The sequence below is a fragment of the Notothenia rossii genome (assembly GCF_949606895.1).
Source record: "Notothenia rossii genome assembly, chromosome: 3".
Taxonomy (NCBI): Eukaryota; Metazoa; Chordata; class Actinopteri; order Perciformes; family Nototheniidae; genus Notothenia; species Notothenia rossii.
The window spans coordinates 83,335,293-83,363,040 of NC_136901.1; the positions used below are offsets into that span (position 1 = coordinate 83,335,293).

Here is a 27,748-nt window from a genome sequence, read left to right on the forward strand (position 1 = left end):
GTAGGAAAATGATGAATACACTAGATCTTCCCAAAAATATACAGAGATATACACTACAGTGACATCTGGCGTCGTTTTTGTAAGAAATGTTCACTTCCGCATAAAAAAGCCTCGGCACGTGACCTCCCGCGTGTGACGTAACACGGGGGACACAAGGGGGAGAGCGGCAGGTGTAACGTATTAATAAACATGGATCCCAATGCTAGTTTCGACACAGAAGACAGAAGAAGTTGAACATGAATATTCGAGTGCATATGACGGACCACAACCTTATAATTATGAGCCTGCTAGGCGTCCAAGAGACCAGGAGCAGCCAAGGATTAGAAGAAATAACGGCCATCGGAGAGAAATTGAGCTGTGGTGTGAGGAGAACCAGTGGAGAACTGGGCAGCTATCTTGGTGAGTGACCTGCATTAGCTATATAATGTTAGCTAACGTCACATCACAACATTGTAAAGTTAGCTATCATATATCAGGCTATAACTAAAGCAGCATTGATAATATAGTAACGTTACTGGCAGGACTGTTGATACTGATCCATAACAGAAACTAATGCGCAAGTATCAGCCGTATCTCGCGTTACCTAATGCAACTCCACACTCCGGTGCTGTGTACCGGAGGAGAGACGCGAGATACGGCTGATACTTGACGATCTGGCGGAGAAAGGTTGTGGAGCCTCCGTTGATATGCCGTTGTAAATGGCTTGATGAGAAAGCAGGTGTGTAGTAGGGGAGGGTGCACAGCTGATTGCAGCAGGTGAGTGGAGGTTGAGCCGGGAGCCAGGAGTGACAGCCACCACGCACAAACAACACAGACAGGGGGAAACAAACAAACACAAAGGAGACGGCTGGAGCAGTACAGCCACCAAAGCGTTACCTAATGCAACTCCACACTATGTCTTACGGTGCCGTGTACCGGAGGGGAGAGAGAGAGAGCAGCGAAGGGGGGGAGAGAGAAGTAATACGGTTTACTGATAAAGCTGTGGAGAGTATGTGCTGCAGGGAGGTGGATGCACAACGCACCCAGGACCGAACGCTAGCTCCGGTCCTTTTTACTGTGGACTCGATGTCCTGACAGGCTGGTATTTGTGCAACCTGCACAAACACAATACTGCACCATGATTACAAATGGTGAAATACAATGTAAAACTACAGAAAAATACCAGCTCACTAAAACACAACCGCTCTACTCAACGCAACTCTACTATACCCGCGGTCAGAGAGCGGAGATGTGTCCCCTGTGTGATGTAATATGACGCGTTTGACGTATGACCTTAAAAAAAAGCCGTTTTTAAGAGCAGAGCTCAAAATTGCTCCTTTCCCTCTGAATTCCTGCCCTTATGTCTCGTAAAACATATCAAATCCTGCATTAACTTTTTTAATTGTAATTTTCAAGCAAGTTAAAACATAAATGTAGAAAAAATAAAAACCTGCAAGATGCTCTTTAAGCACAACACATCTAGTTGCAATAATGGCTAGCTTAGTCCAGATGGGAATCTGGAGCATCCTGGGGCGGAGCAGCCTTTTTTTTTCTTCCTGAGAACCATATGTGGCTATAGCAGCTCTTTTCATCCGTCATCTGTCATTCCTCATCATAAATGTAAAAGGTTTGTGGAGTAATGAATAAATGTAATTGTAAAGAGAAGCTAGGGCGGCAAAGGGCGATATATTGCAAACGTTTAAGTGGTATCCAGCCTTACGAATTAGAAGGGCTTCTAGCAAACATTATGCTAACTAAATGCTAACAAATCATTGGCTCACCATGCAAAACTACTCGTTATTGAAACATGAACACTAAATATTAACCTTTCTTGTGTCCCAATGTTAACTTGAGATAGGCCTACTTACTTACGTACTTGGATGATAATGCTTGAACGAAGGTATTTGGAGAGTAGGCTACAAAAAGGTTGCCTGTCAATAGAGTGATACATGGATGATGTGTCTGTGACGGCCAACACTTAAGTTAGCATTGTTCTCTTGACCAAAACCAAATGGGATTTTGGATTCTAGCAGAAAAAACATCTTTGTGGTAAACAGCAGAAGACGCTAACATGAGGCCATAAATAGGGCAGCTCAGGATTGTCCACCAATCAGATGATGGTGGTTCTAAGCCCAGTGGTCAACATGTCAAAGTGACACTTAGCTAGCTCGCAACATTTTCCTTTGTGGTTGCAAATCATTTGACATCTCAAATAACCCAATAATTATTAACCCCCCTCTAGTGTCTCCCCCCTTACTTCGGTGTTCCTGATTACATTTTATCGGTCTGTTTTAACCCCACTTAAATTAACACTAAAATAAACAACAATCAACAAATTCTATTAAACACCCTTTTAAGCTGTACACAATATATCAGACTGCTGGATTACATGAATAAGTGCAATGAATATAAACAAATATAGACACTGAAAATGTTTTCCAAAATTAACATGGTTGTCAATTTGTGGGTGTGTACTATCTGATGGATGAACATAATCTAGGTCAGGGGTGTCAATCTAAATGTCATCGTGGGCTACATTAACATTATGGTTGCACTCAAAGGGCCGATTGTAAATGTAAGACTATATAAATATACATATATAAATATATAATATATATTCAATAATGTATTATATCACATTATGGCTCTGCATTGGATTATTATCAGTTCTGGTACTAACTTCATAAATAAATACGTCTGAAAGCAGAATTGTAGGGCAAATAATTGAAAGCAAGTATTCAACAATTACACCAATTGTATTGTATATTATATTCTTTGCAAGCTGTTGCGGGCCAGATAAAATGAGGTCGCAGGCCGGATTTGGCCCACAGGCCTTGAGTTTGACACCCCAGATCTAGGTTTACCAAATAACCTCCTATGTCGGTCATTTTTTACCGGGAACATCATAGGTGTAGCAAAGTTGACTAAAACACAAAAAACTCAAGGAAAGTGGAGATCAGCAAATGTTATATGTTCAAATGTCCACTGTGGAATATATCATTAGGCTTTGAAGCAATCAAATCTAAAACACAATATAGTAGTAAATCGGTCAGATTTGACCCGAACACGACAGGGGGATAAAAATGAAAGGTGACTTCTTTACAACACCATTAAAGTGGTAGGTTTATTTAATAGTTGGGGTACAAATAATCATGCATAACTTAAATGTGTAGTGCTGTGTTCACCAGAGCAATGGCAGCCAAGATGGTGATCAGTGAGGGGGAGTGTCCGTTCTATACTTAACTTTATGACCTTCATGAGAGCACCATTTGTGGACACACTCAAGCACTCAAAATAGCACATTTTATTACAGAAGAATGCAAATAAAGACATGGCAATAAAGTACGCTCAGTACTCTCAGCTATTAAATTCTGATCTCTGTAGTTTTGAAACTCCAAAAATCATATCATTAACAAGTCCCTTGGTATAAGGTAAAACAGTTATGAAATGTCGACATGTCAAAATGGGTTAAATATGCCAAAAGAAAGACAAAGACTGATTAGGTTTCTTCAGCGTGTTTTGTGTTGCACTGTTGGAGAAGCCTGTGACCTAAGAATTTCATGGGCATAACTGCACTGTAGCTATGTTCGTATGACTAAATGAAGAACCTTGAACCCTCCTTAGTATTATAAAAAATGCATTTAAAAAAGGAAGCAAGAAATCAACACAACTCCCAATTGCGGTCAGATGTTTTGACAGAGCATTGGCCGAGGCAGTAAGTAGATGACGCTCATGGAAGAAGTAAACAGATTTGAGCATTCATAATGTATACAAAATGGCAGAGGAGAACATCTTGAAACAGTTATGTCTGTTGGCCCTAAATAAATCCAAACAAAATCATTCCCCCCAGGATTTTTAACATTTTCTTTAATGAAAAACACACTTCGGTTAGTATTTTAAGATAAAAGACGACACATACAAACACATAATCAAATATTGGTGAAACATAGAATAAAAGAGAATATCTGTTTGCTGATATTTTGGCTTTTAGCATTAATCCAAATGTAAATCTTTGTCAGAGGTCAGTATTATCAACCAATTTACATTTGTAATAGACTCACATTCACATTCAGCATTTCACTTGAGAGTACACACTTTCTTCAGTCTCCATCTCTCTCTTCTTTCCTCCTCTTGTAGCCTTCCTTCCAGAGAAATGCACCGCAGCATAGTTCAGATCATGGCCACCTTCAGTCTGAGCAGCAAATACAATCTCCATTATTAAGAGACAGCTTTGTTGATAATGATTGTTTGATTACAGAATTATAATGGTCTATTATTTATTTGTAGCAGACTGCTGCTAATATAACAATGTGTTGCCATAGACACAGTCCTGATATCCAAACACAGCAAGCTAACTAGATTTTTAAAATGATGTTAAACCAATATTAATTGTCAAAGGATTTACCTCTTTAGTAAGAAGCCATTTAATTAACTGGATGATGAGAATCATGTTAATCAAAATAACCAAAAAAGAAAGAATGTCGTAAGATTACTTACAATATCCTGCACAGGTTGGCTTGAGTTGTCATGTCTCGAATGCAAAGCGACGTTTTCATTTCCTAAATATGAAAAGAAAACATTAATATTATGAATTTAAACTGAGTTTTCAATACAGATCCCCGGCACATGGCATAACTTCATATTATCTACATTGCATTATGGGGTTAAGCATATTTAACATAAATGGAGCAACCAATATGGAGAATCGTGCTGCAGATGTTTGCTGATAAATTCATATAATAATATTCAGAATAACAGATTTCCAAGTATAAAAAAACAGATTGATTAAGTATAATAGTATCCAAGAACATGAGGTTAAGGTTAATCGTGTCTCTCATGATGTCATGCTTATAAAACTATTTAAAGTAAAATAATCGGCGAATTACACTTTTTGACTTAATCAACAAAAGTTACCTTTACATCGTGAACAACCTGCTCTTGAAGTCCGGCGGCAGAATAAAGTAATATTTCCAATGATAGAAACGACCAAGCAGAGTATTGCTATCGCCAGCGCTATAACTTCAGAGCTTGCATTTCGCTCTAGAAAGCAAAGACATTAAACACATTAATGATGTGGTTCATTGGTTCGTAGACATTCATCTCCATATTAAACAAAATACATCGGTATAACATACCAATTTTCAGTTTTGTTACATCTCCAAATAATATCTCTCCACATGTGGCCACAGCACAGTAATAAGTCCCGGCATCAGAGGAGCTGAAGTTCTTTGAGAAGTGATGAACACAACTCTTCTGAGTGTCCGGTAACTTCTCACATTCCTCTTGTCTTCTTCCATCGGTGTAGATGATGCTAGGACGAGATTTATCTGAACCGGCTCTGAACCAGAACACACTGATGTTTCCTGGACATGTTTTATTCTCAGAGTCAGAGAGGACCGAACACTGAAGGGTCATCGAGTTTCCTGGAGGAGCTGGATCAGATAATGTCGGCCACTGAACAGAATAGTTTGAAGTCCTCTGAGTGTTTCCTGAAAAATACAGAACTGTTTTAGAAAAATGTATCCCATTTCATCTGACATTTGTAAAAGTATTAACATGAATCTGCTGATATTTAGCAAATGTGGAGCTGCTTTATTACAGTAGTAGAGATTTCCTCAAAGTGAAATTAGATTGTTTAAATATCGATTAGAGCTTCAATAAAGATAAAGCAGAGGATAGAACTTAATTACCAAGTTTTAACCATATATTTAAAGATATGGTGCATGGCAGAATTGCCATCACTTTTAGTGTTGAGTGGTTAACACTGTAATTTTCTCAAATATATACAACATAGCTGTTGGTAAATAAATCAACATTCAAAGTAAATACAAATATCTGAAAACAAATAGAATAATTTCATCTTAATTGTATGTCTAACTGAATTTGTATTTTAATTAGTGTTAATATGCAACAGATCATTTAAATGTTACTTTACTTAAACATTACCAAAGTGCAGCTTTGGATCCGACCTGAAGCATTTACAAAACTATTTATAATAAACTAGATCACATTTACCTTTTAGTAACAAATATGTCCCACTCCATACAGCATGTCCATAACGCTCTGTCATCAAGCAGTGATACATTCCTTCATCTTCTGGGATTGTCCTCCGAATCGTCAGGTTGCTTAAATTGATATCACGTTTTATCTCCAATCTTGAGTCAGAAAACTCTGGTGCAAACTGAGGAGTTATAGATCCGAGCAGTTTCACAATTAATGTCAGAGTCCCTCCAGCATTTTGCTTGAACCAGTAGAGCTGTTTACTGCTAAACTCAATAGGCAGAGCACACTTGAGGGTCACAGATTCACCAAGAGGAACTGTAGTTACTGGAACCACCGTATCTGAAATAAATGTTAGAATACAACACGTGAAACAGTACACACATCATGCAAGAACACAAATGAACCCCAATAGTAGGCATGCACATTTTTACTGAATACTTGCTCTTACATCCTTGATGAAAAAAAAGCAGTGTTGCCCATAACAGCAACATCTTGATATTGTCTCTTGTTAGGAAACTTTTGGGTATTTCAGTGAGTACAAATGTTGAAGTCACATGACCATGATTGTGTGTGTCAGAGTGTACCATGCATCTGATTGGCTATCATAGAATCAAGATTCTAAAGTGCACTTCCTGTCTCACTTGTTGTGAAGCATATCATCTCATTCTTCTCAACTTACCAAAGTCATTTTAGCACATTATCCAGACCAGGTTAGCAGTTAACAGGTTACATTGTGCTTCCAGAGACAAAGTATAACCAGTTACATATTTTTTTCTCAAAGTAAGAAAAACTAAATCATTAATGTAGGATATATTTGTGTACACAACAGTAAAAATAGTAAAGAGTAAAATAGATAAGGTAATTCAAAGTTTCTCTTGTGTTGTTTTAGCAAGACTATTTTAGCAAGACAATTTTTTGCTACTATTATTGCTAGCATGTTTAGCAACAAACTGTAAATCTCACTATTGTAATAGGAAATTGAATTCTCTTAGCTACTTCATTTTGGTAGCTTTTCTTTTGTCACTGTTATTTTAATATACAGAAAGTGTAAAGAGACATTTTAGGCAAATGGGCCAATATATAGAAATGTAACTTAGGTAAGAAATGGATCCTTAGATATTACGGGGGCTTTTTGCTAATGTTAAGGTAACTGAATGTTAACATTTTACGCTTTCTAAGCATGCATAATTAATCTACCTGTGTCTTGAACAATGAAAAACCTACAGTAACATAAGCCTACATATAGGCGTACTACATACAACAAAAAAATTGTATCAATTGTGAAGAATTTTGTGTTACTCAGCAGTTTCTTTGGTCACTTTAATTAAACAGCCAGTGGATGTTACTCTAACCCCTTAGCCTCCAAAAGGGCAGATTTGTTGTTGGTGACACATTTATATTCCCACTAAGGCACTGGTGAGTACACAAAAGTTGCCCAGCAATTGAATGATTCAGATATGTGTCTTTGTACGCTGGAAGATAGAAATAGTTTCCTGAACTATGGCAGAAAAAAGGTCTCTGGCAAAAAAAAGTATGCAACTGAACATTTTGTTCAGCAAGAAAATCTTCACAAAGGATCACAACTTAAAAAATGTTGAAGTATCCATATAATTGTCAGCAGTTAAGGGTTAACATTAGGGCTATAAAAGTAGCGGCTGTGGCTCAGGAGGTAGAGTGGTCGTCCTCTAACCAGAGGTTGGTGGTTTAACTGCCCAGCAGTTAACATCTATAGAAAGACTAGAAAACCACTATTTACATCTTTAAACAAAATACACCAAGCTCATCTAACTGCTAAAGGCAGACTTCAGCACGCTGCCGTTTATGAATGAGTCTCAGTTAGCCCTTTGTTAGCGAATACCTTTTTTAAAATACGTAACTTCTTAAAAGTTCACAAGACTTGTATTTACTGATGTATTTTATGCTGTAGACTTTAATAATCTTTTAAGCTTGAGTTAACCAAAGACATATTTCAGGCATCGCACCAAAAACCCTTAACAAATTGGGCTTACTTTCAGGTGATGCTTCCGGTGTAATAAGCTAACAAATGTAGGTGTTCGTCTCCAGAACTATATAGTGAGCAATTAATGGACATTTATTTTAGAAATCTATCATCATCATCATGCAAAGTCTGCTAGTCTTGTCGCTTAATTGTAATTTATATATTGGTAAAAAGATTTGTCGGATTGTTATCAGAAAGTAGTTCACATGCCATGGACACAAATGTTGGTTCGTTGGTTGAATTAGAGTGCCCTCTATAGTGGGTTCATCTGTACAAGAGATGCTGCGATCGATCGACCGCCGATCCTTATCGGCCGATATTCACTCTTAATAGTGTGATATATGCGCAGCTTACTTCCAGGTTTTAGGACGCGTCACTGCACCACTCTATCTATACAGAAGTTACACAAATATAAAATGGCAGACAGGAAATTCAGCGCACTAGTAAATACGAAGTGATTCAAGATTCAGCCCGTTTGCTTCACACACTTTCCTAACTCTGTTGACGTACAGTGTTGAGCAGGAATGAATCTCGAAACCCGGAAATGATTAAGTACTTAACCTCCGGTTGTCTTGTCTTGAAGTCAGTGGTCAATGGTTTTTAGTGAGAGGACTTAATTATTAAAATAAAATATGTCAGTAAATGCAGCACTTGAGAACGACCGCAGCTTCTACGTGTCATAAAACCGGCTTTAATGATAACCGACTAAATGAGACTACTCAACGTCATCATGCCAAACACGAGTGAGCCTTGAGTAAAGCGGTGGTGACGCCCAGCCATGCGAATGTAATGTAGTTCGTTTATCACCTATTGTAAGCTTTTTACTTCTGCTCATTGCATTTATGCTTCAAAAGTGATAAAAACAATGATACAAATTATCTAAAGATTATCTGCTGAACAGAATTTGCAAGTATCATAAACATGTGTTTTCCACAGATCCTATTTTCAAAAATACTCCAAAATCAAATGGAAAAATACCATTTATTGTTGTCGTTGTTAAAAACGAACTAATTTATTTTAAACTGCAATTGATAAGGGCAATATATGGTGGGCACATTTATACAGAATGTCCACTTAAATAAAATGGCAGGAAAAAGTGCACTAGTTAGTTAGAGTTACTGACTGATAATGGAGACACAACATGCTTGCTTTAGCAAAGTTTCCTCACCATGTTTTTTCTAGGCTCTATATATAATTACTAAATAAGCTTGACAATCCATCTACGATTTCTTGAAACAAATCCAGTCTGGACCAAATTGGTGGACTGAACGATTAACACTCCAGCTGACAAGAGAAGTAGAGCAGCTAGCAAAGCTAAAAATCAGGAAATAATTAATCAACATGTACTGTACATGAAATGAGAGCAAGACTCATCTTAACGCAACAGCTGGCCTATGGAGTGTCAGGAAGTTAAGCTCAAATTTAATTTCCATTCTTAATCCATATTGACATCACCATGGAAAAACAGCTATTATGCAAGCCTTCTGGATTATTCTGTATTTTGTCTGTTACACTGATGTAGGCTATATGATGGTAAACAAATATGTACAGATGTAATGAACTTTGACCTGAGTTTGGCTGACCTATGTGAGCAAAAGTATAATGCAGAGCTTGTTTGGGTAATAACTAAGGGGGGGTTAAAATGTGGAGTATGTTCATCAATCTGAGCTGTATCTGTCTGTGTGAACAGAGCAGCCGGTTCAATTCCTTATCAGTTTGGTATCTCTTGTGAAAATTAAATTATTTATTAGGAAAAAAGCAACACATTAAAAATTATCTTTACATAACATTGACACAGACAGTACACAGATGTGGAAAATGTACATTTAAAGACTTGAAACTTTATGATGCAAGTTGTTGTTCACAACTTTGATTAATCACAATAAAACAAATATGTATCCAGTGTACAGTGTGTCTATCTACACAAGCTTACAGTAGCTTTTATATTAGTGTTGTGTCATGATGATTACTTATGTTTGCAAAACATATACATACAGTGCAATACAATATATGAATTGGATTAATGACATTAGGGGCTAGTACCTTTCTTGAACGGAATTAAAATAAATATTACATCTGCAAAGATTAGCAAATCCAGTATTACACCATCAAGCCAACCCAAGAGCCCGGGCATCAGTGTAGATACACTCTTCTTTCATTGCTTTTGGACCCCCAGTCCCTTTGCTTGATATCCTACGGATGAAGGTTGGCGCAGAATAAATCAATGAGTCATCATCTGTCTGTGAAAGAATACAGAGAGAAATGTTATGAGACAACATTTTTAGAGGAAAAACTATTCTAACAACTTTACAGGCTTGTCTTTTACTTTACCTGCTGACCTCGCTGATTTTTACCGGCTGTTGTTTCATTTGTATGCAGAGCAACATCAGCTGTATTATAATGAAACATTACAAAACCCATTAATGTAAGGCAGCTTTTGCCACATAGGTTAGATATATATTTGTATCAGTGAATGTACTTACTGTTGCAAACACCACAGGATTTCCCCTTCAGTTTCTTGATTGCATAAATGAGAAAGGCATTAACAATCATACATATAGCCAAAGCAGCACCTAACAGAGAGATGATGGTATTGTTCTGCTGCTGATTCAACAGGAAGTCTGATGACACCATGTGGGGAAAAAAGCAGATAATGAACATTAACATTTGGCATGTGTGAAATTAAGAGCAATTTCCAAGTGATTATGTTATAAACCATCACTTGACCTTAATCAATCTCATATGCTACATTACTAATTACAGTTAAACATGATGCAGTTACCTGTAGTGTTGAGTTCTGATCTATTTCCAGAAACGATGTCCTCACATGCGGCCACATCGCAGTCACATGTCTTGTAGAAGCTGTAGACACATTTCTTCTTTGAGGGTCCACCTGGTTCCTTTTCATGTACTTCAACACCGTTTCCTCGAGTATTATTCAAACTTTGATTAAAAGCCTTGAAACAGCACAGATTTTGTTCTTCTGGTCGTGTTTTGTTCTCGGAGTCAGAGAGTATTGAACACTGCAGAGTCACAGAGTCTCCAGGATGGACTGGATCAGTTGGAGAAACTGCAGTGCTTTCAGGTTCTGGGAAATGTAGTTTCAGTTAGCTAGAAATACTATCATGATTTTTAAAATAAAGCTGCAATCAGTATTAGGTAAATCAATTGGCATTCAAGTAAATGTATTATTACTTCATAATTATACTATCTCAAATATAAATTCCTTGAGTGAGATTACATGTATCTCATTAAAGATACTTCCTTAGATGCAATTTATTGTTTCACTGGCTCTTTTATTTCTTGCTGTCAGAAAATCAGTGTTCTCAATTTGAGCTCAAGTTCACATAAATATGAATTATAGTTAAATAAGTAGTAGTAGTTCAAAATGTGTGTCCCAATGTTGCAGTATAAAAGTTCATACATTTCTTTGCAAATCTACTTAAGAGTAAAAATGATACTGAAAATGAACTATTTTTACATTCTAGTTGTTTATATGGAAAAATAAACTAAAGTACATGAAACAGGAATTGTAATGTGTTACTAACTGTAATGAAATAAGAAGCGTATTTACCTTTAACTCTTAGGTCAGTTTGTGTCAGGAATTTGATGTTCTGTTGGCTTATTTGAATACAGTAGTAGACCGCAGCATCACTTAGCTTTGCTTCTTTAACATGTAGAACAAATAGTTCACGCTCTTCTGTAGATGTGATGCGATCATTACTCTTAAGGCTAAATGTCTTCCTTAAGACTTCAGGAAAGTCTCCAGAATCAATCCTGATCCAAAACAAGCTTCCCGAAGACTCACGGGGACATTTCAGCTCCACAGAAACTCCAACACCAACAGTCTTTGTCTCAAAGTTTGGTTTTTTTGTGCATCCTGAAAATACATTTGACATTAACCGCAGAGAAAAAATGAGCTATCTCAATTATTGTAAACATGGACACACACATCTGAAAATCAATAGGACATTTTTACATGTACTTACGTCCCACTGCTAGCATCAGCAGTAAATTAAATACAATCCTCATTTTCTGTTTATTCCACTTGAGACTGGTGCAATTTTGACACGCATTAAAAAAGATTCACTTTAATGTCATTATATCAAGTGGGAGGTAACAGTTTCAGAGCAATCTCATTGGCCTCCTAAGTCGCCTTTTATCACAGCGGAAATATAATGAACCATCAACTGCCTTGTGCAACCTGAACACATGAAACAAAACCAACAGCCCACTTTTCATGTTGGGTTTCTATTGCTGACACAGAGTTAAAACAGTAAATGATCTGATGTTATTGTGAAATACTAATATAAACAAACCAAAGAGACAATATCACACAATACATTTTCAGTTCCATATATTTAGTATTTATTTGTTGCGTGGCCTTATCACCAGAAATCCTCAACTAGCAAGCAGTAATATGTTTGTGATTCATGGGCTGTTGTATTTTCTTAACATTGTTTTTTGCGATATTTTAAGATGTTTCAAATTTTTCCACACAAAAAAAAAAATGTGCATAATAAACAGGTTGACTGAAAGGCACATAGTCCTCAGATACGCAGTTCATTTAAAAATATGAATCATAACAATAGGAATTCAATTGATCAGTTTGATTAATCTACATTTGGAAAGTATTTGTTACACTATTACACAGCAATAGTGAAGCTGTCTATGCGGAGTATAATGGACTCCTAGTGATAACCTGCCCACTCTTCCTGTCAGTCACCTGTAGCAAACATAGCAGACAGAGGAGAGCTCTTACCACATTGTATTACCTTTATACATAGTGGAGAGAAAGGCAAGAACAGCGCACCACTTTATTAAAGATCCTAAAGTGTTTTTAAATGAATACCAGGAACACCGACTGCAGTCAAACTCTGGCATTAGAAGTATTACTAGAAGTGAGACCCCCATCATCCCAGCCACAAACTGTTCTGTCTGCTGCCGTCTGGCAGGCGGTGACGCAGCATCAGGTCTGAAACCACCAGTCTCAGAGACAGTTTCATCCCACAGGCCATAAGACTGCATTAATGCCTGAGCTCTGTTAAGATCCTCCATAACCTAAAGCATGCATCTGTCTGCATCTTACACTTGATTTATCTTAATGTTAATCACAATAAACAGTATTTTATTTTTTCACTATTTAATTGTACATGTTTATAGACTCCTGCATTTACTTGGTCACTTCCAACATTCTCTGCATTATTTAGTTTATTGTTTTATTTATTTCTGACATGTATATAGTTAACGTCATAAGCATTACTTGCCCATTGGTCTTGCAACATAATCTGCACTATTCTAATGTTTCTTCTTGCACTTAATTAGTTGTTATCGTTGTATATTTATATATATATATATATATATATATATATATTATGTTGCATTGTTGGAGGAGCTTGGGATTTAAGTGTTTCATTGCCATATCTACACTGGAGCATTGTAGGCTTAGAAGAAGCCTCAAAGCATACCTTACCTTGGGTTCCTTAGCCTTTTTTGAAGTATTCAAATGTTACAGAGCAATGCTGTTGCTTTTAACAAGTGAAATCATATGCTTTGGACCATCTACTTTTTACTTTGTGTGCACAGCACTGCCTGCATTTGGCAAGCTGACAGAAACAGATTGATATGCATTCACAGTCACTACTGAAAGACAAATGATGCATGGAAACTTAGGGACTGTTGTGGTTTGGCCTCAAACTAAGGTGTCAACAGAGAGGGGCTTCTGCCTTTCTCATTCTCTGTTTTAGCCTCAGGAAACTCGGCATGCACTGCTGATTTTAATAGTGGAATAATAAGACATTTCAGTAAAGGGTAAAGTCATGACATGACCGTCTTTTTGTCAAGTGCAGGACTTAAGTTTGCCAGATAATCAACAAACATCCGTCTGAAAGCTTTACAAAAATCTGCTCCACTGCACAATAAATGTTGCACTCAAGCAGAGTACTCTGGCAGATGCATAAGAGTAGATGGTTGCCTCTTTCTCTTGGTACTTTTACTGAGCACATTGAAAACTAATTAGCAGTTTATTGCAACTTCCCCCTCACTACATATCGATTTGAACCCAATAGTCAGGTGTGTTCTGAGTAAACAGCGTTGGGCCTGCTTGTCAGTGTAGCCGTTGCATGTGGCTTTGCTTGTTCTCACACCAGACATCAAAGGGCTTTACAAAGTGATGAGAGGCTAGAAGGATGGGGGTTTTCAGTTGCCCCCCACCATTTCTTCATGCTGTACATCTTTAGACATGTTTTATGAAGTTGTGGTGACTAAAACACGGACATGCAATGGGTAAGTTGCAGTTCATGTTCAGTATATTAGCAGCTGAGCCACGACACTGCCATGTATTTCATTTGTAACCATTTCCTATGTGTAGTGATTTCACACAACACAAAAATCTTCGACGTACCGATGAACTAGATAAACATTGGGGTATCAACAAAACTGACTAGGATACATCCTATGGAAACATTTGTCCAGATATTTCACTCTGGATCAATGTGTGGTCTGAACGGCAGACCCTTGCCCCAATTGTTGCTGAAATACATGTTTTATATATAACTAACAGCATGGGTTAATGTTGATGGTCAAATGAGTGACATGTTGTGTATTTTAAGAATGATTTGCGAATCGCTTTACCGTATTTATGCCTCAGACTTTGCGCAAAATCTAACAGTTTCACACATATTTAGGTGTAGAATATCACCATTAAAAGCAATTAGAACTATAACAATTTGCATCCAGTAACCAATGTACTTTTATTATAAAAAAAAGATTATACAACGATTTTAAGCAGATTTGACTTCATTTCAAAATGATATATATATATATATATATTTATATATATACATATATTTGTTACAGGTTATAACATTTCTCCATTTTCTGAAAGTGAAGCAACATATTTACAACATCATAAGTGTGAAACTACAGAAGCATTGGAGACGAAACTCAGAGAGACACTTGGTGAGCTGGAACCTTGATGGCAAACACTGATGGTTTATTTTTGAGTTACAGCCGGAGAACCGACAAGACATGTGCTGCCGCCACGAGGTGACACAGCGGTTGCCAAACCAGTTCTGAAGATCTCTACCCCAGACCCATGTATTTAGCTGGTTCTGAGAGAATAATCAATATTGTGCATAATAAGATAAAACAGGCAAAGCACTAAAACACCTCTATCAGCTGACGCCAACAGGCAGGAATAGGGAGACAAAACACTGAGAGCACAGCAGCCCAAGGTTGCAGGCCTGTGCTCAGTGAGGGCAGTACAAACTGACTGGGTCAAAGTTATGGGCCTCGGAACATATATCCCCAACAGTAAGCTTTAATCAGAAAGTCCAGTATATTGTTAGTCCATCACTAAAGACCTGGCATCGGTGTAGATCGTCTCTCCCTCTGCTGATTTTGTATTCTTCCTGTTTGCTCTGCCAGTTTTCCTCTTCGTGAAAGTTGGTGCAGAATAAGTTATTGAGTCCTCCTCTCTCTGCAAAAAAGTATGGGAAAATGTTTGAGATGGGATTAACATGTAGAAAATAAAATGAGTCAACAACTTTTTTCAGTCACATCTTCTCTTTTTGACCGTACCTGCTGCCTCTGCTGATCACCGCTGGCTGGTACGGGATTTGTTCGGAGCGAAAGAGAAGCTTTATTTTGAAATAAAATACATTTGATGACATATGATGTAGGTACAGTTATTCCTTTGTAATGTAAATATAATGTAAAAAAAGTTAGCTTTGCCAAATAACTGTCTGATAGATTGACTTATGAGAAACTTTATTTACCGTTGCAATAATCACAAGTTTTCATCTTGATAGTATAAATCAGGAAGGCGATTACAATCAGACTTATAGCCAAAGCAGCAGCTAACAGAAGCAGAACTATGATGGCCTGCTGACCCCCCATCTTAGGTGCTAAAATCATGGAGAAAAGGACAAAATATGGGTTAGCAAATTTTAAAAAATTGACAGTATTACAATGCATGACAATTGGATTTTGTTTTATGAGGGTTTCTACCAGATTCAAAATGAATGATTATTAAAGATTTGTAAACGCTCTGCAGTTACCTTCAATGTCCAGTTTTGTTCCATGTCCAAATAACATCTCCCCACATGTGGCCACAGCACAGTAATAAGTCCCAGCATCAGAGGAGCTGACGTTTTTAGAGAAGTTGTAGATACATTTCCGTGGAGAGCTAGCCTCAGGACTATTCTCACAATCATCTCCGCTGTTTTTATGGCTGTAAATGACACTGGGATGAGATTCATCTGATCCGGCTCTGAACCAGTACACTCTGGTTTCTCCTGGACAAGTTTTGCTCTGAGATTCAGAGAGGACTGTACACTGCAGAGTCACAGAGTCTCCTGGAAGGACCGGATCAGACTGATGGCCTTGAATAATGGCAGTGATATCTGGTTCAGGGCCTGGAAATTATAAATATATAGATAAAGTATACGTTTTCAAAAAAATGTGAAATCTACTTTTTCTGTATTTCATTTCAGAAATCAGAAATAATTTACGCATTTCCCTCTGAGGTCATTTACAATGTTACCCCGCGAAGGGTCAGTAAAGATAAAAGACAAAAATAGTAAGCTGTCATATCAAACAAAAGGGGTTTAGTTCATAACACATTAAGAAAGTAGTAAAATACAGTTATGTTATGTAGCAGACAGTAATAACAAAGATGAACAGTTTAAATGATTTACCTTTAACTCTCAGATATGTCCCATTAAAAAATGTCATGTCAAATTTGTTTACTTTTAGGCAGTAGTAAACTCCAGTATCGCTTGGCTCTGTTTTATTTATTTGCAGGAGAAAGGTTCCAGGCCCTTGTTTTGCTGTAATGCGAGCATGCGGAGTCTTGTTAACACCATCATAATCAAAAGAAAATGTTCCTCCCAAGGCTTCAGGGACGTTTCCAGGTCCATGCCTGATCCAGAAAATGTTTGTTGGATCCAAGGATTGCTGGCGTGAACAAGTCAAAGTCACATCATCCCCAACACCAACAGTCTTTGTCTCCAAGATCTGATCGTGTGTGCATCCTGAAAAATATAATAATCACACAGATGATTGATTTGTGATACATTAACAATAATTAGCACCCAGCTGAATGATTATCAGAACATGACAATTAATATACTATATCTCAAGTCTAGATACTTACGCCCCACTCCAAGCATCAGCAGTGAATAAACTATGATCAGCATTTTCTGGTCAATCCACTCGTGGCTGCCGGTAAATGAAATCGTATTCGAGTAGATTCGCCTTAATGTAATCATATGAAGTGGGAGGTTACAATTTTAGAGCAACCTGATTGGCTTCTCCTTATTTCATTGTACCACCACAGTGGAAATGATATCACCCTTTGTTTCAGCCTAAACACATGAAACAAGAGCAAAAGCAAGCTTCTGTTTTTATGTTTCATGTTTTCCTTTAACTACACAGAGTGTAAACACACAAAACAGAACAATCGAAAAACAATCTTGATTTTCTTGTCATTTCCAGATGGACTTTTTTGATGTGGTGCAGTATTGCCACTGCCCAGTAAGATACACATGAGTGGCAAACTTAGGAGGAGCTAAGCAAACAAATACCTTTTGAAGCCACTTAAATGTGTTTTACCTAGACCATAGTGTTTACTTTTGACCATTGAGCGATTGTGTTACCAGGATTAACTTAAGAAGAGAACAACATTAAAGTTGGGGTATGTAATTTATTTCAGAAAGACTTTTTGTTATATTCCATGGAATGCTTTTAATATCCTGATAGCAATAGCCGCGTTCACACCGGAGTACTTTTCCCACTTTAGTTCCGATATAGTTCCGATATAGTTCCGAAATGTCGCGTTCACACCAAAAAGAGCCGGAACTAAAATTAGTTAATGAGAACCTTTTTACCCCCTTTTCCGTCCCTGCTAGAGAGCAGGGACTCTCATGCGGCTCTCTTGTGAGAAAAGAGCTATATTTCTGATTGGCTGGGCGGATTGCAAACCACGCCCCGTAAAACTCAGAAAAGTGTTGTGAAGCCACCATTTTATTATCCTCGCATTAGCATTATTAGCATTAGCATTAGCCCAGCACAGAAACGCAGAGAGACTAATTTATGGCAACACAAAATAAAACATGGGAGCGTTGGAGATGAGGAGGTGTCGGCGTTCTGGCGATTTACTCGGAAAGCCAGTCCCCAACTCCGGGGACTTCCGGCCGGGGATTTTGGGCGGCAGTATACGCCGTGAAGTTGTTTGCGGCCTGCCAGTAAACCCAAAGCAGAAGAAGAAGAAGTGACGTCAGCGGCTTCATTTGCCTAATCCACCCCCAGGGACTTATTCCGGTGTGAACGCGATCTGTACTTAAAGAGTTCTGATGAACTAAGTTCTCATGAACCTTTGTGGGAAAAGTACTGCGGTGTGAAAGCGCCTAAGGAATATATTAAATGCTTTGACAATAAATGCGTAAAAAAATGTCATCTGTGGAAGCCGTAGCGCTGTAAAAAGCACGAGCAATAATTTTAGCCTGCCCGGCTAAAATAACTGGATGGCCTCCCTGCCTGTCAGCCTTCCATCTGTGCACACAAACTTATCTCGTGCCCTCATTGGTCATGTGCGCGTCCGTGTGTGTTGGAGGAGGGGCTCTGTAAGGAAGGCTGAAGGAAGAGGCAGATTTTTTTCGGCTGCGTAGTTTCAAATTCTAGCGCACTCAAGCTGGTTTCCCCAAAATTACATACCCCACCTTTCACATAATTATAATAATATGTGCATACTTCCGCCAATTGTAAAAAAGAAAGCTTTTTAAAAGATGATCAGCGTTTTCTGGTTTATTACATTACATTATTACATGTCACTCTTTACCCAAAGCGACTTACATACACCCAATACCGTGGGCAATCCCCATCACACATTACAGCACCAGCAGTTAGGTTTTGACATGATTCATTGCTAAAATGAACACGCTTAAAGCCAATTTCCTGGTCACAGAAATGGGGAAGCAATGTTTTGTATGCTGGCTAATAACGGAAGATACATTTGCAGGTAAAGGTTGCTCCATTCTTCTGTATTATAGTACCAAACAGTTTGGGGAGTTACGGATTTTTAAAAAGAATGTTCAAAGTTTAAGCAACTTTAAAAACACTCCTACATCTCCTATAACGCAACATTTTTTTAAAATAGGTTTCCTGATATAATATGCCTAGGTCTTTTAAACTTGATCCCTCCAGTTTGTTATGGTTGCTCCTGTAACAAATGTGTTTGATGGATGTGGTAAAACAATGCAGAAAAGTCATGTATCCAAAGTAGACCAGTTTAAGAACCGCCTCTTATTTGATGAATGTGTAAGCATACACACTAAAGGAATTGAAACTGAAACTTCATGTGATCCTGTGCTCTGTAGCAAATGATTAACTCTGACGCTTTCAGAATTGGGATTAAATTAGATTCCAAGGACGTAGCAAAATGTTTAAAGTTTGTCTGGATTCCTGAAAGGGATTCTTGGAAGTGATCAAAACCTCTCATTTGCTAACTACCAAGTGATAGTACAATGATTAATCAAAAATATATATTTTTTTAGAATAGCTGAATATTCATTATAAAAAAAGGTACTAATATAATTAACATTTCAATACAAATGCATAATTTGTAATGCATCCAAAAATGTATAGGCCTGAGTCTCTAGGACTTATCCTACCACATTGTTGTTGCCATTTATTTAAACATGCATGTATCTTTTTGATTTGTGTAGACAGAAAATACAAGCTGCCATTTGCCACATTGATAAGGACAGAGGAACCATCTTAAATACTGTGCAAACCAGCCAATTGGATGCTCCACGTCATAAATGATGAACACCCCCTCTGCCTGTCAGTCACTTCAGCAGGAAGAGCACAACTCAGAGCTGGGCTGTTAAAACATCCGTCCTCTACAATACACTTCATTTCAGAGAGCTTTAGAGAGGAAGAAGCAGAGCGACACTCTCAGAGAATCAAAGGAACACATTTGTCCTGAGACGATTTACAGTTTCTCTCCTGCATATGTTTTCCCTGGGAAGAGAAAACTAATGTACACCAAGGAAACAAAACAGATAAATTAAACCGACTATTTACAAGGCGCTTAACATAAAACAATCCTGTCTAGTGTCTAAACTACTGACACTTATTAAAGGAACACCTATCAAGATAATGCAGTCCAGTAAAACTCCCCACATTTTTTTATTTATTAAGATTTAGGGTTTCTTGACAACTCAAAAGGTGTATGGAGAATATCATTATAAATATAAATAGCTTATCTATCTATATGGCCAACATTTCCAGAACATTTGTCAGAGCTGCAGGTTGTGGTTTGTGGCTTTCTTCAGGGTCAACAGTTGTTGACATTGACAACAAGCCATAACATGCCTTGTACTTTCACACAAACAGTCAGATATAAATGCATTCACACTGACAACCAGATGATGCATGGAAACTTCAGTGCTGCTGTGGTTGGGCTTCACACTGAGGTGTGAATACAAAGGGGGCATTTGTACCTTTATCACTCTATAAACTTCAGTAAGCTGGGCTTGCACTGCTGATATACTTATTTGTGTTTCAAATGGCAAGTGGAATACCACTAGTCACACTATGTGATGATCCTTTTTGATTTAACCTTACTGCAAGTTATTGCCTTTTATCTGTAGTTGCAGTTAGTCAGGGGAGGTGCCCATCATTTCCTGGTCCAACCCCCGTCTTTCGGTCAAAGCAGGAATTTGAACCGTGATCCAACATGGTGATAAAATGGCTGCCTGTCTAATTAAATGTTTAATGAATCAATAAAGTTAGATTGTAAATTAGATAGATGCTTTTGCATCTTTAGAAATAATCTTGAGATAGACATGTTTTTACATGAGCATGTGTAAAACTAAAACAATGATGAAGCCTGCTGAAGTCTCATGTAGCTCTCACTTCACTTCACATCCTGTTGAAGCCCATAGTTCTGAGTAACAGCCTTGATGCTTGGTCAAAGGGTGGAGAGATGGCCCACCACAACGCATGACTCTCAGTGTAGCTGCTGCATGTGGCTTTGCTTCTTGTTCTGAAGCAGAAGGTCTTTACAAAGGGATGTGAGATCTGAAAGGTGGAGTGCTCGATTCTATGAAGTAGTTGACTTCTGACTTTCTATTTTGTATTTTGAACAACAAACATTGTCTTTTGCAAATAAATATCAATTGTGTGTGAATCCCAAAATATTCCCCACGTGTTTTGTCAGCCATGCTTCGGTCTCTCCCTCTTAAAAGATCTTTGCAAAAATGAAACATAACATGTATGCTGTGTAAAATATTATACACCACTTCTTTCTCAGTGGAAATTGTCCACAGGTGTAACGATAACATGGTTATTTGCAATAAGAAAGGGCATGGCCTAGTTACTTATGTTACTGGTTTTACTTGTGCTTATCCTGCTATAAAGAATTTAAATGTCTCTTGTTAAAAAGTAATTGTTAGGGTTAAAACCTGATCTATTTGGGAACATTAGATAATCACAAATGGTCAAGACCGGTTGTAGGATTATAAAGTTTACAGAAATACAGCATGCACAAAATCATATAAGGGCAAAAAAGGAAAAACGTTGAGTAGGCCTACTCAGTAAAATCTAAAATACATGAAGGCATGCTTTGGAGTTAACTGCCAATAAAGGAAGGGAGTTTTTGGTGTTTAAAAACAAATAAATCAGTGATACTCTACAATATTGTTCAACTTGAGAAAATGACAATGCTCTACCTTACAGAGAGCACTATCTCAACACATACTTTAACCTGTAAGTTCTTCACATCTCTTGGTTTTGGTGATATTTCCTCTCACCTCTCCCCTACAGCTTTCTACCACCTACACTGTGGCTATTGTAATGTTATGGAACAAAACAGCTAGCCTACATAGAGTGAAATATACAGCATTGAGCAACTCCAACAATGTCTTTGGTGTGTGGAGCCATCCAACTCACTGCTGTTGCTCAGTAAGTATATCCAGTATGTAAACCAAACATCTTATTAAGCTACAGAATTAGTTTTCTGTGACCATATGGAATCTGCAATGTACTTTATAAAAACAGATGTGTTTGCTAGCTAGCAGTTGTCATGTTCCCACATTGCTTTCCTGGTGTGTTACACGATTAACCACAGCCATCGGTCTGTTGAATAGAGTGACACTGAAATAATGTCTCTGTGTGTGTATTTGTTGTTCTCATGCTGGTATGATTAAAACCACATTCTTAAAATGTGTCAATCGGGTTTTGCTGTTTAAATAGGTCCTGTACTTCTTAGCTAAGTACCAAAAACTGAAAACATGTTTTATTGTCTAATTAAAGGGGCTTCTTTGAAAAAATTAAATCTCAGTAGATAGAGATTTCGAAAGAAAGTGGTCCTCAGGTTTTAAATGTAGGGGGGAGGTAATTTATACATTTCAGCCAATCACTACAATTGCTACTTTGTAGACGTTGATCTTCTTGTGAGCAAACCTTCATTTGGTTGGAAAGACATCAGTGGCGTGAGACGACAGAGCTGCACCACAATGATCGGTCAACTGGCTGCTTTGATTCTTCTTTCTACGATGTGTAAGTGCTATTCTTTACTCCTGTATGAAAGACAATACCATTTGATGATCTTAAAGATGATCTCCTCCATTAAACATTTTCTTTGTCTTTTTTCTTTAGCTCTGATTGAATCGGCAGAGGATCCTCACCTGATCTCTTTGGCTGTGGTAGAAGTTGGTGGAAATGTTACTTATCAATGTCCAGTTTTGGAGATCGAAGGCAAAATACTTTCTCTGTTCAAACAGTCTCTTGGACAAATGGCCCAGCCAGTCTTTAATGTGATTTTTGGCAAACTAACAGTGACTGAACCTTTTTTAGACGAACGGTTCAAAGCAACAAAAGATGATACTCATTATCTTTTCACAATCAGAAATGTCAGTAAAGAAGATGAAGCAACATATTTCTGTCTCACTGGATCGACGTATTCACTGAGTTTTGGAACTGGCATCTTCTTGGCTGTGAAAGGTAAATATCTATTACTTTCAGTTATTGTTTCAAGCCTCATTTCATACAAATAATTTATATAAAATGTTATGTTTTCTTTTACTGAATCACGCAGATCAGCGGAGATCTTTCTACGTGAGGCAAAGTCCGAAGACCAAGTCAGTCCAGCCCGGCGACTCAGTGACTCTGGAGTGTTCACTTATCTCTAACAACGAAAGCGCAGATCAGTGTCCAGACGAACACAATGTTTCCTGGTTCAGATCTGGATCAGGAGAATCCCATCCAAGCATCCTTTACACTCACAGTGAGGAACAAAAGGAACGCAGTTGTGTCTTCAGTCTGTCTAAAACTATACACAGCTCCTCTGATACCGGGACGTATAACTGTGCTGTGGCTACATGTGGACAGATCCTGTTTGGAGAAGGAACTACAGTGGAGACAAGTACGTTTTAAAGTTGAATTCTGAAATCTTTAGTACATTTTGAACATTAATGCGAGTCAGATATATTGGATAAATATTGATAAAGTGTATATAGAATATCAATAAATGATAGATGCTAGTTTGGATGTATTAATGTTAGGATAAATATTTGTTCTAAATATCGATCTGCATAAGTCAAGTTGCATATTTCAGTCAAAAAGATTCACAGTTCTTTGATATTTTAAATCTTACTCCAAGTAGATACACTGTTTTGTCATGCACTTGAAAAAGTTGGTGCAATAAAAAAAACTTGTCCTTAAACAGAAGGCTCTTTTTGACCTTAATGTAAAGTAAAGATTGATCGACAAAGCCAAATACATTCTCCAAATATGACAGTATTTTTAACAGACAATATTGAGAGAAATGTAAATCTCTTAAAATTGGAATGAGGAGTTAAGTGTCTATTTTTCTAATTCCAGGATCAAAACTGGACGGAGTTGTCCTCGTACTTGGAGCACTGTTGGCCTGCTCTTTGACTTTAATCGTCATCCTTACTTTCTACGTAAATCGAGGAGTTTGTCGACACTGCAAAGGTAGGTTCCTAAATCATACAGCAATGTTTAGGCATTGATTTTTGCTCATGTTCTAAATTGTAGGAATGTCGTTTTATTGTAACTTCTGTTAATTTTACCCAGTAATAACAGACCCAACATCACATTGGGCTTAAACCCAAGCACATAACATTCATTCACTTTGTGTCTCCTACAGAGGCCTTTTTTATATTAATTGTTGAATCATTTTCTTCCCAAGCTTCCCTCTTTTTAATCCTCATCAAGCAAGTATAACTATTAATTTATCAGTTTAACCCAAAGGATATACATTTTGAGCTTTGTGTAAAATGGTTGCGAGTTTGAGTCCTGGGTTATCTCAACATCCTTTCAAATGTCTTCATCTGTCAAAAGGGAAAATTCAACTTCAATACTTAAAGGTGACCTATCATGCAAAATGCACTTTTGTACGTCTTTTATACATGAATATGTGTTCCCGGCTTTCCAGTGAACTCACCAAGTAGGTGAGTAGGTGAGTAGGTGAGGTGGTGGTGGCGATATCGATAGGGAGTTGGCTTGGCAACTGGGAGGTCACCGGTTCAAGTCCCGGTAAGACCAAGTGCTACCGAAGTGTCCCTATGCAAGGCACCGTTCCCTACACTGCTCCCCGGGCGCCGTTCAAAATGGCAGCACACTGCTCCTAACACTAGGATGGGTCAACTGTAGTGAAACAATTTCCCCACGAGGGATGAATAAAAGTCCATCTATTTTAAGTGTCAGAAAACACAACCCTCTCTATTTTCCTCCATACTCTTAAAAAGGGGCTGCAACGGATCTGATACAGACTGATCCAGATTTTAACACTTCTATGACGTCACAGAAGTGGCGCTACGGCTATTGGGCCAACTCCACCAATCAGGAGGAGACGGCCACGGACATTGCCGTTCCAAAGCGCTGGAGACGCTGTAGTATATATGCCAGGCCTGTAGATGGTGCTGTTCTCACAGAATCAGCCCATGCAAAGACAGTGTTAAATTGAGCGAAATGAGGAATGGCTAAAATGCATGATCTGTTTGGTGTTTTGAAAAATAAAAGTATACATATGCCTTATATAGGTATGGTCCTACACTATATTATTCAAATATAGCATGATAGGTCCACTTTAACTCTAAAATAATAATCTCTTTGCCGACATGTCATGTATGATGTCACCATACATGTACTCAACATATTCTGTGAACTCATAATTAAAGTTTCATGTAGTTATATTTCAAAAATAAATTCAAAAGTAAAATTCCCACAAAAGGGCAAAACTCCAGACTCTACTTAAAAATTCAGGGGACAATTGAACAATTGAACCCCCTCTAACATTATTTAACTTTTTCTGCAGTAGCAACGTGTACCATCCGTAATCCTAGAACCAACGAGGCGGCAGTGGACGAATCAACTGACCTGGTAAATAAGTTTTGAATTTTGAAACTATGCACCAAATATGGAAGCAAAAAGCATCCTTGTACTTTTTTCTGATTTTAGACTCAAACATTCAAACATTAGACTTGGTTTGGATGAAGTGTTTTTCATTTTACAGGCCTAATATTTAAGGAATGTATATTTAATAGACTGTATGATTTGCAGGATGGAGACGAAGAGGTGGTAAACTATGCAGCACTGAATTACTCCTCAAGAAAAGTGAAAAAAGTGAAGCAAGAGTTACCACAGGAGTGTGTGTACTCCGCTGTGAGAGCAAACCACACACAGCACCATGCGCCCCTGTGAGCATTTAGCTTAGCTCAGCTTTGCATGTTTTTAACAAATGTTGTGCTGTTGATTACTTAAGCAATAGCTCACGACAGGCCGTGGTATATGCTCATTATATCACAGCTAAGGGGCGTGGTTCGGCCCGACGCGAAGCGGAGGGTCGACAACCCTTAGCTGTGATATAATGAGCATATATCACGGCCTGAAGTGAGATATTGCTTTTATAAAACGTTTACCAAGTGTGGCAATAAAAAAAGAAAAATACACACTCTAATTTAAATATTTTTTATTAGTAAATGATGTTCAAAATAAAATAGTCCCTCCGTTGCCTTCAGCACAAAACATAGTGCAAGGTGGTTGCTATGCAACAACACTAACAGCGAGCGAACATATTAGACAGAGAGCGTTGATCCATTATTTGGCTGTTTATTTACATTAATGTGTATGTTGCTGTTTATTGTGCATCCACTGAAAAACTGTCCAGCATCAGTAGCATGGCTTACGTGGTCACTTGTATAGGTTGAGGTTGGTCTAGGCCAGGGGTGCCCACACTTTTTCAGCTTGGGAGCTACTTTTAAAATGACCAAGCCCAAAAGATCTACCTACAGGGCCGCCCCTGCCCGATCTGTGTCGCGAGCGCGAGGGGGGGGGGGGGGGGGGTGCTATTGGAGTAAATGGCGGATAAACTGTGACGCGCTTAGACGAATTGCGCCGCATAAGCACATAATAGTGCGCCACATTTGCGCTTCAGATGAGGAGGTGAGGCCCCCTCATAACTGCATGAACCTGTATGGCACAATACAACTCAGACTGGCTTACCTGTATGTCAATCAAGTGGCAAATGCCATAGTAAGGATGGATTATAGGCTAACTTATAATTTAAAAAAATATATACAGGACTGTCTCAGAAAATTAGAATATTGTGATAAAGTTCTTTATTTTCTGTAATGCAATTAAAAAAACAAAAATGTCATACATTCTGGATTCATTACAAATCAACTGAAATATTGCAAGCCTTTTATTATTTTAATATTGCTGATTATGGCATACAGTTTAAGAAAACTCAAAAATCCTATCTCAAAAAATTAGAATAGTTCCTCAGACCAAGTAAAAAAAAAAGATTTATAACAGCAAAACACAATCAAACATTTGAAAATGTCCATTAATGCACTCAGTACTTGGTTGGGAATCCTTTTGCACGGATTACTGCATCAATGCGGCGTGGCATGGAGGCAATCAGCCTGTGGCATTGCTGAGGTGTTATGGATGCCCAGGATGCTTCAATAGCGGCCTTTAGCTCATTAGCATTGTTGGGTCTGGTGTCTTTCAGCTTCTTCTTCACAATACCCCACATATTCTCTATGGAGTTCAGGTCAGGGGAATTTGCAGGCCAATCGAGGACAGTAATGCCATGGTCAGTACACCAGTTACTGGTGGTTTTGGCACTGTGGGCAGGTGCCAGATCATGCTGGAAAATGAATTCCTCATCTCCATAGAGCTTTTCAGCAGACGGAAGCATGTAGTGCTCTAATATCTCTTGGTACACAGCTGCATTTACTCTGGGCTTGATGAAACACAGTGGACCAACACCAGCAGCTGACATGGCTCCCCAAACCATCGCTGACTGTGGGAACTTCACACTGGATTTCAAGCAACTTGGATTTTGCTCCTCTCCAGCCTTTCTCCAGACTCTGGCGCCTTGACTTCCAAATGAAATACAAAACTTGCTTTCGTCTGAAAAGAGGACTTTGGACCACTGTGCAACTGTCCAGTGCTTCTTTTCCTTAGCCCAAGTCAGACGCCTCTTCCGTTGTCTTGAGTTCAGAAGTGGCTTGACCATGGGAATACGGCTATTGTAGCCCATTTCCCGGACACGTCTGTGAACAGTGACTTTTGATACCTGGACTCCAGCTTCAGTCCACTGTCTTTGAAGCTCCCCCAAATTCTGGAAGCGACTCTTCTTCACAATGCTGTTAAGGCTGCGGTCATCTCTCTTGGTTGTGCAGCGTTTCCTGCCACATTTCCCCCTTCCAACAGACTTTTTGTGGATGT

General features: G+C 38.2%; 1 protein-coding gene across 1 annotated transcript; it reads right to left on the reverse strand.

The window, feature by feature from the left end:
* Nucleotides 1–14,951: 14,951 nt before the first annotated feature.
* On the reverse strand, nt 14,952–23,939 carry LOC307034564 (uncharacterized protein; the record flags this gene model as incomplete). Its single annotated transcript, XM_079673390.1, has 5 exons — nt 14,952–15,461; nt 15,563–15,621; nt 15,760–15,888; nt 16,042–16,398; nt 23,900–23,939. The coding sequence occupies 5 exons, from the start codon at nt 23,937–23,939 to the stop codon at nt 15,327–15,329; spliced, it is 720 nt and encodes a 239-aa protein (XP_079529516.1). The 3' UTR covers nt 14,952–15,326.
* Between the last annotated feature and the right edge of the window lie 3,809 nt (nt 23,940–27,748).